At 49.8% G+C, this 14,991-nt stretch overlaps 5 protein-coding genes across 5 annotated transcripts; 2 read left to right on the top strand and 3 right to left on the bottom strand.

The window, feature by feature from the left end:
- The first annotated feature begins 8,082 nt into the window (after nt 1-8,082).
- Nucleotides 8,083-9,061, top strand: BP01DRAFT_59293 (uncharacterized protein). Its single transcript, XM_025579961.1, has 3 exons — nt 8,083-8,626; nt 8,681-8,729; nt 8,863-9,061. Exons 1-3 carry the CDS (start codon nt 8,172-8,174, stop codon nt 8,908-8,910), a joined length of 552 nt encoding a protein of 183 aa, XP_025430864.1. The 5' UTR covers nt 8,083-8,171; the 3' UTR covers nt 8,911-9,061.
- A 2,862-nt stretch (nt 9,062-11,923) lies between these two features.
- Nucleotides 11,924-12,488, top strand: BP01DRAFT_59241 (uncharacterized protein). Its single transcript, XM_025579959.1, has one exon. It carries the CDS (start codon nt 12,076-12,078, stop codon nt 12,364-12,366), a length of 291 nt encoding a protein of 96 aa, XP_025430863.1. The 5' UTR covers nt 11,924-12,075; the 3' UTR covers nt 12,367-12,488.
- Nucleotides 12,489-13,597, bottom strand: BP01DRAFT_59256 (uncharacterized protein). Its single transcript, XM_025579960.1, has 3 exons — nt 13,294-13,597; nt 12,847-13,218; nt 12,489-12,772 (listed from the first exon to the last, which is right to left on the bottom strand). Exons 1-3 carry the CDS (start codon nt 13,405-13,407, stop codon nt 12,611-12,613), a joined length of 648 nt encoding a protein of 215 aa, XP_025430862.1. The 5' UTR covers nt 13,408-13,597; the 3' UTR covers nt 12,489-12,610.
- BP01DRAFT_423787 (uncharacterized protein) lies at nt 13,294-14,245 on the bottom strand. The gene is made up of 2 exons (XM_025579645.1): nt 14,139-14,245; nt 13,294-14,084 (listed from the first exon to the last, which is right to left on the bottom strand). The coding sequence occupies exon 2, from the start codon at nt 14,055-14,057 to the stop codon at nt 13,788-13,790; it is 270 nt and encodes an 89-aa protein (XP_025430861.1). The 5' UTR covers nt 14,058-14,084; nt 14,139-14,245; the 3' UTR covers nt 13,294-13,787.
- BP01DRAFT_357232 (putative alcohol dehydrogenase) lies at nt 13,727-14,991 on the bottom strand. Its single transcript, XM_025575155.1, has one exon. It carries the CDS (start codon nt 14,937-14,939, stop codon nt 14,100-14,102), a length of 840 nt encoding a protein of 279 aa, XP_025430860.1. The 5' UTR covers nt 14,940-14,991; the 3' UTR covers nt 13,727-14,099.

Raw genomic sequence — 14,991 nt, 5'->3', positions numbered from 1 at the left:
TGAGGTAGTCTCTGTACCTTGAACTTGGAAAGTACTCGGAGAAACCACCACTTCTACCATCATGACTACGCCCTGAATAAAAGGGTTGGTTGGCCCATCGATTTCTCGGGAGCTCCATAGTGAGCAAAGGAAAAAAAATAAATAAAATAAAAAATATAAGTCCCTGGACTGGTGGTCCCTCCACATCTCAACCGCTAACCGTTCAATCATGAAGGATGGAAACTAACCACTACTGCCAGTGGCCACACAACAGGAACTGAACCAACTAACTTACCGTCCCAAACTATGAGAGCAAGAATCGCCCGGATTGTGGTTCAACAGTTGTCTTTCCACACACGAACCATTTACCCAGTGCAGGCAATGGCACAACTATATCACGAGATGCGGCTCCCCCAACAGGAAGACCAAGCCGAAAAAAAGAGAATCGTAAGGAAGAATTTCTTTTGGTCTCTTTCACCTGATGCCCGGAGAAGAGGGGCCCAAGTGGAGGAAGGCAGGTGTTCTTGCTGGAACTACTGAAGAAGGATTAGCTCAGGGCTAAATCCCATATCTCTCCCATCATGATTAAGTGTTTTTGAACAATCAATTTCTGGAAGGGCTTTTAGCACCATTCATCTGGTTCAGGTTCAATAGGACCGGGGGTGTTCCATTATTGCTAGGTAGGTAGGAAGTGAGCTAGGTCAAGTTTAGTGAGTGGTGAATAACCCCCACCCCCAAATTCAGTACCGGACAGGCTAAGAATCTGGCAAGGGTGTTTTAGCACCAGCAGACCACCGTTCAAGCGGTCCATGCCGCCATGACCGAGTGGGGCTTTCCCTCGAGGAGGTACCCAGTATGGAAATCGTTGAAAATAATGAATAATAATAAGAAGAAGAAGAAGAAGAAGAATATGAAAAATTCCTTGACCGGAAATTAAAAATGAATGTACAAAAAGACTGATGGTGAATAACCGATTATCCCTTATGCCGACTGGTCTATTACTATTGCTAATGCTGCTTGCTAGTTGCTGCTTGCTGCTGCTGCACGGCTGAGTTATTTTTGTCCCATCAATGCAACAACTGGCAATCAATCAAGTTCTCACAGACAATGCAACATGGTGATGAAGGAATCCTGGCTGAGCTTACACCCATGTGCAAATCGGACTCAGAGGTCGGCTCATTGCAATGGATCCATCCTGCCAAGCACTTCCTGTTTTCTTATCCGTCATCCTCATGTTCCTTATTTGTTTGTCGAGATTTTTCCGACAGGGCGGCAGCCTTCAAGGACGGTTAGACAGACAAGAGCTTGTAAGTGGCTAGCACGGCCTTCTAGCCTATGAGCAGTTGAGCAGTTTAGCCCCCGGTAGAGTCGGGTACCCAGTAGTACTAGTTGGTAAGGTAGTGACTGTAAGGTAGTCAACCTGTGGCTAGCAGAAACCAAGCGAACAATGGATTGGAACGAAGCGGTAAACTTGTACAGTACATACCGGTGGGAAGTCTGACTGAACCTTGTTGCACTGGCGTTGCAGTCCCTCGTTGTTACTGGCTATAGCTGATCTGTCAAAGAAGCCAGGACACACTGCATTTCGAGTTATGCTAATTTTGTTGCTCCTCGGGCCTTCTGTCCAATCCACTGGGTCATCGGTGACTCTTCCCCATGATGTTCATTGTCAGAACCGACTCCCATTCTCGTGGCCCCGAAGATTGGGGATTGATCGATGATGACCGAGGGCATCTCCTCGCCTTATCTCGTTTGATAACTTACGTACGATGGCAATGAGATCAGCTTGTTAGATCACTTCTTTATCAGATGGCTCACTTGGGAGCTCCTTTCAATCTGGTAAGTACTCTCGTAAACGAGTCGAAGTCTATAGGGATCCGAGCAGGATACGGGCAGCAAATAGGCAGATGACCCTATGGTCTCTATCGTAGCTCAGGTTTGACAGCACGATCAAACGCGCCAAGGCACGGTTCTGGTGCAGAGAGATGCGACCGATCGTGAAGTTCGTGAAGCGTGGCATAAATTTAGCTCTCCAAGCAGTTGGACCATCCATTCCCCCACTTGTGCTCCCCCTCCAATCCCTTCTTCCCCTTTTTTTTTTCTCCGACAGAGGAGGGGCAGAAAACAGCATGGATGCGAGGTCACTGCATAGTTGATGACGGATCTTAATTGGGATGAAATTAGATCATGGAGACCTCAGGCAGAGCTGCGTTATGGTCAGTTTCAGTCTTCCCCTTTCAATGGGAGTTCGCTCCTCCACCAATATTAGCTTATTTAGTGCGTTGTAAGGAAGTACTAAGTTGGTCCTGGAGATCAGACCGGGTTTTCCACAACTCCAGCGGTCGGGACCTACTTCTGGCCGATCCCCGATCCAGAGAAGCTGGAGATTTTTCCAAGTTGTCTACCCACGATGGCTCAGGTTGAAGCTTGAAGCTTGAGACAGACCGGAAAAGAAAACCTTCTCAGTCGTTAAGAACCCCTAATTCGCCTACCTTAATCGATACCGTATCTTATCAACCGGCATCAGCGTCAACTTTTCATGACTCACCACTTCAACAACTCCCCTAACTATAGTGTTGTTGGTTTAGATAGTGCTGGTACGGGTCGAGGGTTGTCGATGTGCCCCACCAGAAAGAAAAACGATCTGACTCTGAGAGCACCGAACCATGGCTGCACCCCATTTGACTTTCTCGCCCGCACACTCGAAGAGCGAGCTAGCTAGCTACCTGACCGCTTCGCAGTGCGAACTTCGCAGAACAGACAAACTGGGGCAATGGTTGGACCTGCTCAGGGCTGACTACTATAAGTACCCTGCCAAGACTTCTGGAAAAGTCTAATTGCCCTGATTTGGGAATTTCTCCATGCCCCATCCAAATCCCATGAATTGTGATTCGTGATGCAGTCAGATCGGAAATGCGGAATCAGTCCACATTGTGGCAGTGAATAGAGAGTATGATATTCCCTTTGCTATCGCCGTTTGGATTTGTCTGGTCATTGTGCCAGCCACCCAAGTCATGCGCGTTGGCACTAATCAGCAGACAAGAGAGAAGGCTGGTCATCTCTATGCAAGAGGACAAAGCTTCTCCAGTGTGTCTGCTCAATGATTTGAATGCCATCATCATTACCTGCTGCAGGACTGCGGGAAGACTGGCAATCTTTGGATCGGGAGCCGCGGGTTACGGGCTAAACTTTCTTACTCCACGGTACTTCTCGGCTTAGGGAAGAATTGGGAACCATGACGGAACAAACAACAATTCGAAGATAGCGGGCGATCTAAGCTGCCCACTAAAACTGCTAAACATAGAAAAAGCCTTGCATGGACCGTCCCATCCTTTCACCAGATCTGCAGCTGCAAGGGCAGGGGAGCGAAGATGATTGGTCTGATGTCAGGTGAGCCCCCATCTTTGTGGCTATTTCGGGTTTAGCGCATAAAGTCCGTGGTGGTTTTCGCTTGTCGAGGGCCTCCCATTGATTCGTTCTCATTTATGCGGCCGGTGGCACGATGAGAAGGGAGGGGATGCACCCAACTGCTATTTTAGTGATTGGCCTCGAGGGTGAGAGGTAAGGTAGCAGCATGGTAGCACCAACCAAGGGAGTGACTCTGCACTGTCACCATACCTGGGGAGCTATCACCGTGGAATAGGAGCTTACCCCTCTCCCCCCTCCCTCTCGGCAGCTGCATTGTTGATACCTGGTCAACCAACAAAGGGCGATCATTCTTCACGGGCTCTTGGTCCTGGATTATCTGATGTTCATCCGCGAAGACCGGTCGTATTAGTGGTTTAGGTATAATCTGGGAGGAGAGAAGGAGACTGAAATCTGACGCAGTAACGACTCAGCCACGGGGCATGGCTGGGGGTAGGGCAGTCCAGTCATGATCGCGTCTGCCTTAGGAATGGAGTTGCCTCAGGAAGGCAATCTGGTTGTCGCAGGATGCAGAAAATAATCACTCGAAGATTGAAGAATTGTTGGCTCTGCCAAGATGATGCCTAAGTCAAGAACAAACAAGCCCCCGGCCGAAATAGCAGAAAGTACCATACCTATTTAGTATTAGTACTCCGTCCCACCGTTAAGCCGATCTTTTAATGAAGTCATGTCGACTAGAGAGAAGAGTGATTGGGACCGCTGATCGTTTCTCTTCTCCTAAAAGAGAAAACATCTCGAGGTTATGGATTATAGTATTCAGCAGGTGTGCTGATTACTCCGGAGTACAGGAGTACAGTCTGATTTTCGGGAAACTGTACAATATTTCAATGGCAGGCGTAATCGACAAGATATTCTCAGCAAGTTCTCCAAAGTTTGAACTCACCTTCGGAAGCGCCGTGCATGTGAACCTGGTATGTTTCCGACCTTGCCTCGGAAGCTGAATACTTAGTACGTAGTGATTGTCCGCCTGGCTCGGGAAAAGACAGGGACGGCTGGACATAGACCACCATTTCACCCGCCAGCGACAACAACGGACATCGGTGCTTTGACAAGCTTCCCCACGTTTTTAAGTAAGATATAAAATCATATCTCAGCACCATCCGTTCATCCTTGATGAACTCGGAGGAATTGGTTTTACTCAGCGAATACCGCTTTTCGCGGATCCCGCCTTCACAGTACCTTGCTGGCAAGTCTCAAGAGTAGGTACTTATATATTAAAGGACCCCGAGTGTTGAGTCGTTGACATGCTAAGCCAGTACCTACTTTAGCAAATGTAGTAGACTACCAGAAGCCGATACCAAACACGCGCATATCGTTGGTCTAACTCCACCGAGTATATGTGGTGGGGTCTCCTCAGCATGGCATCCTGGAGTTGGCCCAACTTCCCACCCGTGAACCAGCGAAGATCGACAATCTTGTCCTACGATAGTGGTTCTCAGCTTGACTCTGATGGGTCAAGTTGCCACTGTAAGAATTCCGAACAAGCCCCAGAAGTGCCCTTGCCAGGGTAAAGAAAGGTGGGCGTGTGGAGCAACGGGAGAAGTCAAGCATGGTAATGATTCCAGGAGGAATAAGATATTTCGGTCCAAGGCTTGTGTACGGAGTATCACCGGCTCGACTCCAGCTCTTGGTGATTTCAATTGACAGGCATGCAGACCAGGGGAAGGTGGATCTTACGCATAACACCACCAGATGCCGTGCAGTCTCACCACGAGGCAGCAGTATACAGATATCTGATACTTGCTACCATTCCATACTGCCCGATGACAACTATATCAAATTGACACCAGCCGATAAGTTACGAAAAACCTCTAGTGCAGGATCAATCAAACTTACTTAGGATGGATTCTCTACGTACTTACATAGTACGTCTTGATCATCTCCCAGTTTGTCCCCACGCACTAAGAAACTTTACTCAAGTACCTTATTCTCGCCATTGAACGCCATGGATAGGATGAGGAAATATCGGCCAATGCTCGGAGAATCTCTACCCACATACTAGTATGTACAGTACAGTACCCGGACCACCTATTATTAGTGGATGCGCCACACTTATTTTAAGTTGGAACGCTCGGCTTAAGTCTGATTCCGCAGACGAAAGCAAAGCATTGTTCATGGTAGCCCATTGGACTACTTTTTCGATCATCTTCAAAGTTTGGATTGTGCCGCAATTATCCGAGGGCAGCCGTGCAGCAAACCCCTAACATCCGGCTGAATCGCAGGGCGAAGGATAATCTTGAGCGGAACAACGATCGGAGAGATAGTCTGATAATGGCGGCGGTAATTAAATGGAGGTGGAATACGGGCTCTCATGTTCATTACTTGTCTACCGAGTACTACTGACAATGACCTCACCATAACGGTCACAAAGCTCCCTTCCCTATAAGTCTGCAAAGTTTCAAGGTTACTCAAGGACCAGCGGTATCATATGCCATCCGGTGAAACTAACTTGATGAATAGCTAGCTGGCTAGTTAACTTATCCCGTGTTAGTACATATGCTGCATTCGCTGTCGGAGGGGGAGGGGGCAGCGACCCATCACGGTACTACGGAGAAGGTAGTCCCTGGCCTGTACCCAAGTCGGAACTTCCCCCGGAAGAAAAAGTGATTGCCTAAGGCGGGTCCTACTAGCGAGCCCCAGTCTGCAACTAACGTGCAATTGCAGTCCCCGGTTGGACACCCTTAAGAGTGGAACTTCCGGAAAGCTCATGGAACGGAGAAAGACAGAGCCACGGATCGATGCGCGTGGTAGATGGACAAAGCCACTATCGCTTCCAACGGATTAGCGCGGTAGTTCCGGTTCGGGCGATTGCCCTTTTCGAGTTCGGCATCATGAAATCTCTTATACCCTAATTGCCCTTATTTTCGGAATTTTTGTTGGGGTCAACTCGGGGTCTCGGACAAGAAAGAACTCGGAAGGAGTTCAATTGAGGCGACATGGGTGGATTTGTGAGTGGTGGTAGGAGGGACTATGTACATATTTTCCTGGGGGGATCATTGATGACCAATGCGAGCCAACGTAACTAACTAATGATCTATCTATCTCCCTGCCGATCGAGGTGTATTACTCAGTCGAAGGGGAAGGCCGAAAGGAAAAAAGGGGGAAAAAAAGTAAAGGTATGTATCCAAGCATTCAGGGTCCTTTGATTGCTGTGGGCGACACGAACACGTTAGCAGTGTCATTTTAATTGAGGTGGCAGCCTCGGTGCCATCTCGGCATCAACCATGGCCCGAAAGGATTGGACCCTGCAGCGGGTATGTGATGGCACGATCATTCTGACCCTATCGCCTTTGATCATCGATACGGGACACGGCCGAGTTAACCATCAGCTCACCATTTCAATGTCTGGCAGTGCAGCGAAGAAGGGAAGATGATGCCAGAATCATCCAGATTAGGACTCTGTCCCTCGTCAAGTCAACCCTCGTTGTTCACCTCCCTTTGGACGATCGATGACAATTTCTCTGCAAAGATAGCCGTGCTTTTACCTACAAAAGGGCCAGTTGCCCTTGCAGTGAGCGCTTTTAGTCGATAGTCACGGTACCTGGAATCTATCCTGAATTCCCAATGTCGTTATGTACTTTTTTAGCCTCCCTTTCATAAGCTCTCTCGGCCCCTTGATCATCTTCTTAGTATGTGGTACTTCCATTATCTCTCTCCCCTACCTTAGTGCTCTACGGGAGTAGCTTTAGAATTGGAATCAAAGCCGACTACCGACATTTGGTGAGAACCAGAATTAACTCCACTCCGATATCACCCTTTCACCCTAGACTAGACCCCTCCTGTCGAGCCTCGGTCGGCCCGGCCACACGACCAGTCTCTCAGCTACTAAGAGAATTTCTTATTAGCGTCACTGGCGTTCGCTGCACGCCGCACGGAGTAGTCGGCACTATTGGAGAATCGAGCCGAAGGGACCCTGGCCAGAAGACCAACAAATAGAAATTGCGGTGGTGGCTTCGCCCTGTTATTCACTAGGTAGATATCTACCCAATGGTTACCGGGCGGTCCACCTGCCCGCCGCCCGTTTCTGATCGGCACGTTTCGGAGATTGGGGGAACCGTCGATCCGAGTGAGGGAGGTTATGGTTATTTTCCAGTGGCTGTCAGGAGCGAATAGTCACGGTTCTTCGGGTCAGTGATGTGACTTGAGGGAAATGCCGACCTTCACGATTAGGCTTTAGGCTTAATGCTTTAACTACCCCCTTTGCCTTAACTAATCTATGTGAAGCCTACTTCAGTTAACTTAGTAGTTATTCTCTCCGCCCAGCCAAGTCTCAACTCGGATCCGACGGGGTAAGGAGGTCAAAAGAGATTGCAACGGCCAACATTAATTTCACGACTTTGGATTGAAGCGCAGTTATGTTTAAGTCCAATGTACAAAAGTTATCCTTGAGACCACCACAGAGGTTCCTGTTTTTTTTTTTTTTTTTTTTTTTTTTTTTTTTCCTCCTTCCATCGGCATCCCCCACACGATGCCGGCAGGAGTCCTATACTTGGTCAATCCATACCCATCCAGGCGCTCCCGAACCCTAATTGCAGACCCATGGTGTCTCACCACGTCTCTTTCGCGCGGTCGGGTTTTTCTGTGTAGTAGCCAACAACCACTGGTTTGCCCGTTGACGAGAGCGATGATTCTTGCCGGCCATGACTAGCATCAACTCATACTCACACAAATGACAACCTTGGAAAACTCGATAGCCACCAACTAGCTTTGCCCGCCTACCGCGTAAGAGCTCCTTACTGGGCACGTATCTCAACGACGACGATCGTATGCCAAGATCATCTCCGACCACCTTATTCTCTCCCCCTACTTGTAACATGACTAGTGAGAACTTGGCTCCCCAACGCCCGCACGCACTGGGACACGGGTTCCTGACTCCGTGCCTGACTTCGAGCAGTAATCCCCGTAACTTGTTGGTGCGCTCGAAGAGAATTGGTTTCCTCCCAGTGTCTGTCTGGCCTAGTGAACCGGGCGTGGTTTCCAAGTCCTCCATCCGTTCCCTTGGGACAATTGTGGCTGAGAGATCGATATCCCCTTTCTCTTCTCTGTTCGCTCCAGAGATGTTACCTAATTTTCTCTCTCAAGCAGTCCCTCTGGCCAGATTTTTCTTCGTCTCTTTGGTGGGGTTATCCTTTTTCTCCTTTTCTCTCACGCAGCAGCAAGGAGAGAGACACTGCGGGATGTTGCAAGTGAAACAAGCTCGTCAATCGCGGCCAAAATCCGAGTGAGAAATTGAGGGTCGCGCGGGAGGTTATTTTTGGTCTCACGACCTCCTTAGTTGTTACTATCCAACTCTCGTCTCGTGGACTGGACGAAGTAGACCCATGGTAGGTTAAGCCATAGTCCTATGAGTTCTTGTTGAGGATCTTTGGAGGATATCTCTCTTGAGGATCTTCTGTTGTTTTCTACTTCTGGGCTTCGCCATTATACTTCGCAGGGTGATGCTAATCTTCTCACTAGCTCCGAAGAAAGAGAGACCGACACCTTGATCAGATGAAAGGCGAGTGACGTGATGTCCCAGGGCTGATATTGGCTTACAGTAGTCGGCACCGGCTCGACTGAGAGTGGTTATGTTTCTACACTGCGGGTAGACTACGAGACTACGTAGCGGTCTTGCTCTGCCACCACTACTATCCATCCTCACCTGGATTATTACAACTAGTCGATGAGAACTGAATTATGGATACTTCACTAGTCGTACTGACACTCATGTGGCTGGCTGAACTGATCGACAAGAGCTGAGAAGCAAATCATTCGCTTTCCACACGGATCGGTGGGAGTTCCGCCGTTCATGAAGCTGAGAATCGAATCATTCTTTGACAACAAGTCCTGCGTGGGCCTTGTTTCTTCCGTCGTCTGCGAAAAGGGACTCTGCCCCCTGGAGTGCTGCGTTCTGCAGTCGGGCTCGTGGTTTTAGGTCAATAAAGACGTGGACTGAGTCATCTTCAGCATCTGCCAATAGAGCTGCTGTGATACTGGCCTCTAGTAGAGCGGATTTCATGTGAACGAGACTATCTTCCCGGACGTTTTGATCACGAGCTTCGACTCTCCAGGGCCGAGAAGAGCGAGCACTCAAACAAATTCGGGGAAGCATTCGGCACCCCTAACCCTTACCCTGGACAGCTACTGACCCTGATCTCCCCCTTCCCGTCTGCCGTCGGTTGCCTGCAGGAAGGGGGTTCTTTATCTCACTTTTTTTACCTGGTGTCTGTCACACAGATCCCAGGTCAACACGAGCTCCCCAGGATTAGCCACTGAGTAACAGTAATTCTTGGCTTTGGGCTGTGCTTCCGTACTTTCTAATCCTTATCATCCCCGATGGAATGATCCTGAATCCCAGCAGACCCTGGCTGCAGACTGCAGGCTGCAGCCCGCAATGAGATTCGATCCAGGGAGTATCTTGGTGCGAGTGTGGAGGGGCCAAGGGGACATCACATCACGTCACTCGCCTTTCATCTGATCAAGGTCTCGGTCTCCTTGCGATGGGGACCACAAAGTAGAGAAAGGACAATCCCCTCCTATTCGCGCGGTAGAGGGTTGGATTGGGTGTCCTGATGATCATTCCCCTTTCTCTTTTCCTAGATATCCCAAATGTTCTATCATTCTATTCGGTGGATCGTCTAATTATGCCCTGTTTGACGACATCACACCCAAACCGTCTCTTCTGTAGGCCAGGGTCCAGGTAGGCTAGTGAGAATTGTATGTCCCGGCGACTGGCAGCGACTGGTTCAAGATCTCGATATGGCGCCAACATGTCTCAGGTCCCAGAGAACTGTCGGACAAGTACCGTCCCAACACGAGCATTTCCGACCTGGTGGATTGGCTGAGACAGCACCACTCTGGGGTCTCTCTCCCGGGATACCTGTCGAAAATCCAGGACCTGAATTGGTTCTCCTGATTTCTTGCCCCCCCCCCTTAGGGGTAACTAGATGAGATGGGCAGAGCCGATACGGGCTGATTTTCTTCACAGGGGAAATCGCCAGGCAATAGATCCAAGTGGTGAGGTTCTTTTCAGCTACTAGTGAATGGAGCAATCCCATCGGCGACTGACAGCTTTGGATCGGCGACTGGTTGATCTCGGTAGGTCAATGCCCGATGAACCGGGTTTTTCTCGCTCGAAGGGATCTGACGGACGCAGTCAGGATGCCATATTTGAGTGGTTCACAAATCTCCAGCGATTTCCCACGGGGATGCTTTGTTTCGAGAGGATAAAGGATATCGATCCTGCTAGAGTGCAACCATGGCCGTTATGTCCAAGCCCTAAGTAACCCTTGTGTTGCATTGGTTGTCAATTGATGCAGACTCTTTAACATCATCACTGGCGAGCCCCTACAGTCGAATACCTTACAAGAAACAACACCGCACATGGACGACCTCAGGTACTACTGGGTAGGTACCGTACGCCACAGGCAGTGTGCTCTACCACTGCAATCCTCCAATTAAGCAACCAAGGGAAATCAACCCGACAATTGACCCTGAACTTAGCGTAACCTACAGTAACTTGAGCCAAGTTACCTAGACAAATCCCTCTTCCTTGAAGCACCTGTAGTTGAATGAGCTCGTACCCTCCAATCAGCGCAGTCCCCTAGATCTCCCTTGACTACCTAAACTTAGGTAAGTACGTATGTAGTTACCTGTAACACAATCTACCCTACCCATAACTCCGTAAACTCAATCTACAAACGCTCCCAGAACCATAGAACCAGAACGTAAGACCCGCTATAACTAACTTACCCATGACCCATAGACAATGAACACCCACCACAACTTATGCACTCAGAGAGTCAGTCAGTCCCCAATGCGTGCCAGACAAAAGAAGCAGACTAGTTACTCTCTTGGAGAAGGAAAGGGCAGAAGTCTTGGAAGATATATATAGTATCATATATGGGTCCCTTCAAGTTAGTTGCCCCCCCCCCCATCCCCATTTCCGATATCAATTCGCTACCGGTCAAACCGTTGTTCCCCGCCACCCACACAATAATACGAGAGTGAAAGAAGGGTGTCGCCCCGTGTCGCCTCATATTTGCCGAGCGTGGGATGTAGTAGTTCTCTTATTCAATGGCAATGTCTTTGGAAGGGGAAAAGAGGGTTTGCATTTTCTTCGGTTGGGGTGGTTACAATCTTTGTGCTTTGCTGTGCATACTGTACCACTAAAGGGTTAAAGGGGATCCGGATGTACGGAGTACGGTGTGTACATACTGTAATGTTGGATCGGAGAGGGCGCTGTGCCGGGTTTTTCGTGGATGGAACTTGCACGCGTGCGCGGGCCGGGATGACCTACCGGTTAATAAATTAAGCGACGGGAACTGAGTCCACAAGCTTGCTTGGGTGACCGTGTCCCATCTTGGTTTTTCCGGGTGGGATAGCATGAACGAACTCAAGGTTGCAGGGGGTTGGATATTGCATTGAAAGCTGAGTACAGTACGTTGTGTCTGTCATGAGGTCAGCTGGTCCGTCACGTTGTCGCTTGTCATCCTGTAGTTGTAGCTGTAGATAGAAAACTGGAATCCTCAAGCTCCCGTCACGGTGGGATAAAAACCTCGAGCATCACTGCGTCCAATCGTGTCTCACTTGCAGCTCCCTACACCTCTGAAGCCCTGAGCCCTGAACAGTCACGCAGTTTACTCTTTTCAACTGGTTTTGACTAAATGACATGGGGGTAGGCAGTACCTAATGTGTGCCGACAGTGTGATAAAAAAAAATTTTGAAAAAGAGGGACCGCCACCAGCACTCCTCGCTAATCAACAACTTTCCTATCACCCGAATGGATATCTTTCTAAATGTCCCCCGACGTCACGCTGTGCTGGCCAAAGCGTATTTTACAGTCGGGCCGGTTTTCCATACCCAATAAAGCCGAAGCTCATGCCAGGTCTTTTGCACTGGCCGGAGATGCCAGAAACATGGCCAGTCAGCGTCATATCTGAGCCGTTTCCTCTGAGATCGACACCCCGTTGGCGATATTGACTAACCTGGAGAGAGGCTGGGATATTTTAAGGACCTTGGCCAGAAATGGCATCGGTGATAACACCACACGCCAGTCCAGCATAGCGTCACCAGTTTTGGTAGCATGTCTCACTCCAACTCGCCACGGTACTGCAGGCTGGTGGAACTGAGGAAGAGACTTCACTTCGATGCTATCTATCTGACTATTCAAAGGCAAGGCCTGTCAGGTCCTGCAATCAAGGAACAACCACGCAGACGCTGCCAGTCAAAGGATATCGGCACTCTGCTCGACGGAACGCTGGTAGCAGAGAGGAAATAGTCTGCCCCAGAATTGATACGCTCCCCAGTTCCCCTCTTTACCCGAGACCAGCCATCGAGCAAAGTCACTCTCCGTCCGGTCGGGGTTGGTGCTCCGCAAATGAGCGACCTACCCATGTCAGAGGGGAACCAATGAGCCAGTAGGAGTACCGCAGCACACATCCCCGCATGAATCAGACTTACTTCACGGTACCTCTGTAGAGCATGGTAGTACCGCATTGGCAGTCCAAACCTCCTTGTGACTGTCTCCTTCTTAATCCTCGCTAAGGCCTTCAAGTATAATGTGGAGAGGGTTTCACGAGGAAGGAAGATGTGATCACCCACGGCAATCTTGCCTGGCAACTTCCAGCCGTGGCGCTCATATATAGTCTCAATGAGTCGCGTCAGTGTGTCTGCCTGCCACGTCGCCAAGAGCTCGCCGTTGAATGCTTTGACGTGTAATTCCAGGTTCATCAGGTCGTGTCTGAGTTGATCGGTGTTGATTCGTAACTTGCCGATCTTATTAACCAGCATTTCGTTGGTCTTCTCCAAAGTATGGAGAGTTGAAGAGTATCTCTGGAGATAGAAGGAATGGTTAGTTCCATCTTGTGGGATTGTCTTGTCGTTGCGAGTTCAAGTGAGCTAACGTACCCTGGGCGAGAAGTTAGCAGTTTTGCTATCATGTTGCTCCAAGCCTGTTGACTGTAGGTGAGACCGGTAGAAGGACATGCCAGGCCCGTATAGCCGGACAAGCTCAGCGTTCATTATGATGAATCAGTCACAGAAGCGCTCGACGAGCTAGAGACGGAGAACGCAACGAGTTGTCTCGATAACGTTCGTTGGTATGAAAGATAGAAACGTGCTGCTACCTAAATAACGATGGCGCTGTCTGTACTGAGGTTGTGCTGGACAATGCTCAGAGACACGCTGAGTGCTGTTGGCTGTGCAACAGCACAGCAACGGCATATCATATCAACACAGGGAAGGTGCAACTGAACGGTGTGCCAGCCCTGGCTGTACTTTCAAGCCAAAGTGAAGTGAGTTGAGAGTGACTACATGTCTTCAAGTGATGTCTGTAAAATGTAGTATTTGCTTCCCTGCCAACCTACAGGATGATACTGATCATTGGCGCTCAATCTTGCAGGTCAGAGCTTACTGCCGGACGTTTTGCCAAACTCAAAGACTAGCTTGCCAAATTGTTTGCCCTCTTTCATATCCTGGAAAAGATCATCGAGTGCCGAAATATCACCAAGATCACCTTGAAGCACACGCGAGACAACCGGATGAATCTTTTGCGTCCTCACAAACTCGACCATGTCTTTGAACTCTTTGCGCGAGCCCATCGTCGATCCACGAACCTCGATGTTCTTCAGCACCGCCTGCATCAAGAAGGACATTTTGGGAGCGACCGTCATCCCATAGACTGAAAGGATACCACCAGCCTGGGTACATCAGTATTATTTATTACAAGCAGACAACGACAGGTCACAACCCACCTTGAGTAGCTTGACAGCCTTCTCGACCGCATCGCCTCCGGCCCCGTCGATAATGGCATCGAAAGCCGCCTTACCAGGCGGCAACAGACTCAACAGCTTCTTCTCCCACCCCTCCTCCTTGTAATTGACACCGGCCTTGGCCCCCAGTTCAACTGCCCTTTTGATCTTCTCCTCGCTCGAGCTGGTCACATACACGTTAACTCCCCGCGCGACCGCGAATCGCAGTACCATGAGAGCCACTCCACCTCCGATCCCAGTCACCAAGATGGCAGCTCCTTTGCTTGAGTTCTTATCGCCAGCTTTGACCACCAGTGCCCTCCATCCAGTCAGCCCGGTGAGAGGGAGCGCCGCGGCCTCGGCATCAGACAAATGCTCCGGCGCCTCTTCAACCTCCGACTCCTCGATGGTCACATACTCTTGGAGCGTTCCCTTGTTATACAACTTGGTTCCGCCCATAATTCGATATCCTTTGGGATCCTCCGGGCCGTCCGGCGAGCTCTCCCAACCGATCCCAGGGTTTAAGATCACCCGTTTCCCCTGCCAGCGCTGCGGATCAATCACCTCAGGTCCGGCCGCGACGACCATGCCCACGCCGTCTGCGCCGAGAGGGACGTCGAATGTGACGCCTGGGTACAAATGTTGACGCAGGAAGACATCGCGGTGGTTGAGTGAGGCTGCGGTGAGCTTGATGAGTAGCTCGCGGCCTTGTGGGGTAGGCTTGGCCTGTGTCTGCACGGAGAGGGGATAGTAGACTTGGCCCGGTTTGCCGTCAATTTTGGTAAGGTAAATGGCTTTAGACATGTTGCTGTAAAAGATGCTTTCGTACTTCAGGAAATGAGATCACTCTTGAATT

Source organism: Aspergillus saccharolyticus (genome assembly GCF_003184585.1).
Source record: "Aspergillus saccharolyticus JOP 1030-1 unplaced genomic scaffold BP01scaffold_17, whole genome shotgun sequence".
Taxonomy (NCBI): domain Eukaryota; kingdom Fungi; phylum Ascomycota; class Eurotiomycetes; order Eurotiales; family Aspergillaceae; genus Aspergillus; species Aspergillus saccharolyticus.
The sequence above is the reverse complement of the archived record's forward strand: the minus strand, read 5'-3'. Positions and strand labels throughout refer to the sequence as shown.

Coding starts and splice junctions, on each gene's coding strand:
- BP01DRAFT_59293 (XM_025579961.1), top strand. CDS start 8,172: ATGCCAAGATCATCTCCGACCACCTTATTCTCTCCCCCTACTTGTAAC. Junction 8,627..8,680: donor CAATCGCGGCCAAAATCCGA/GTGAGAAATTGA, acceptor CGACCTCCTTAG/TTGTTACTATCCAACTCTCG. Junction 8,730..8,862: donor CTGGACGAAGTAGACCCATG/GTAGGTTAAGCC, acceptor TCTTCTCACTAG/CTCCGAAGAAAGAGAGACCG.
- BP01DRAFT_59241 (XM_025579959.1), top strand. CDS start 12,076: ATGTGTGCCGACAGTGTGATAAAAAAAAATTTTGAAAAAGAGGGACCG.
- BP01DRAFT_59256 (XM_025579960.1), bottom strand. CDS start 13,407: ATGAACGCTGAGCTTGTCCGGCTATACGGGCCTGGCATGTCCTTCTAC. Junction 13,219..13,293: donor CTGCTAACTTCTCGCCCAGG/GTACGTTAGCTC, acceptor TTCTATCTCCAG/AGATACTCTTCAACTCTCCA. Junction 12,773..12,846: donor CTCTACAGAGGTACCGTGAA/GTAAGTCTGATT, acceptor TGACATGGGTAG/GTCGCTCATTTGCGGAGCAC.
- BP01DRAFT_423787 (XM_025579645.1), bottom strand. CDS start 14,057: ATGACGGTCGCTCCCAAAATGTCCTTCTTGATGCAGGCGGTGCTGAAG.
- BP01DRAFT_357232 (XM_025575155.1), bottom strand. CDS start 14,939: ATGTCTAAAGCCATTTACCTTACCAAAATTGACGGCAAACCGGGCCAA.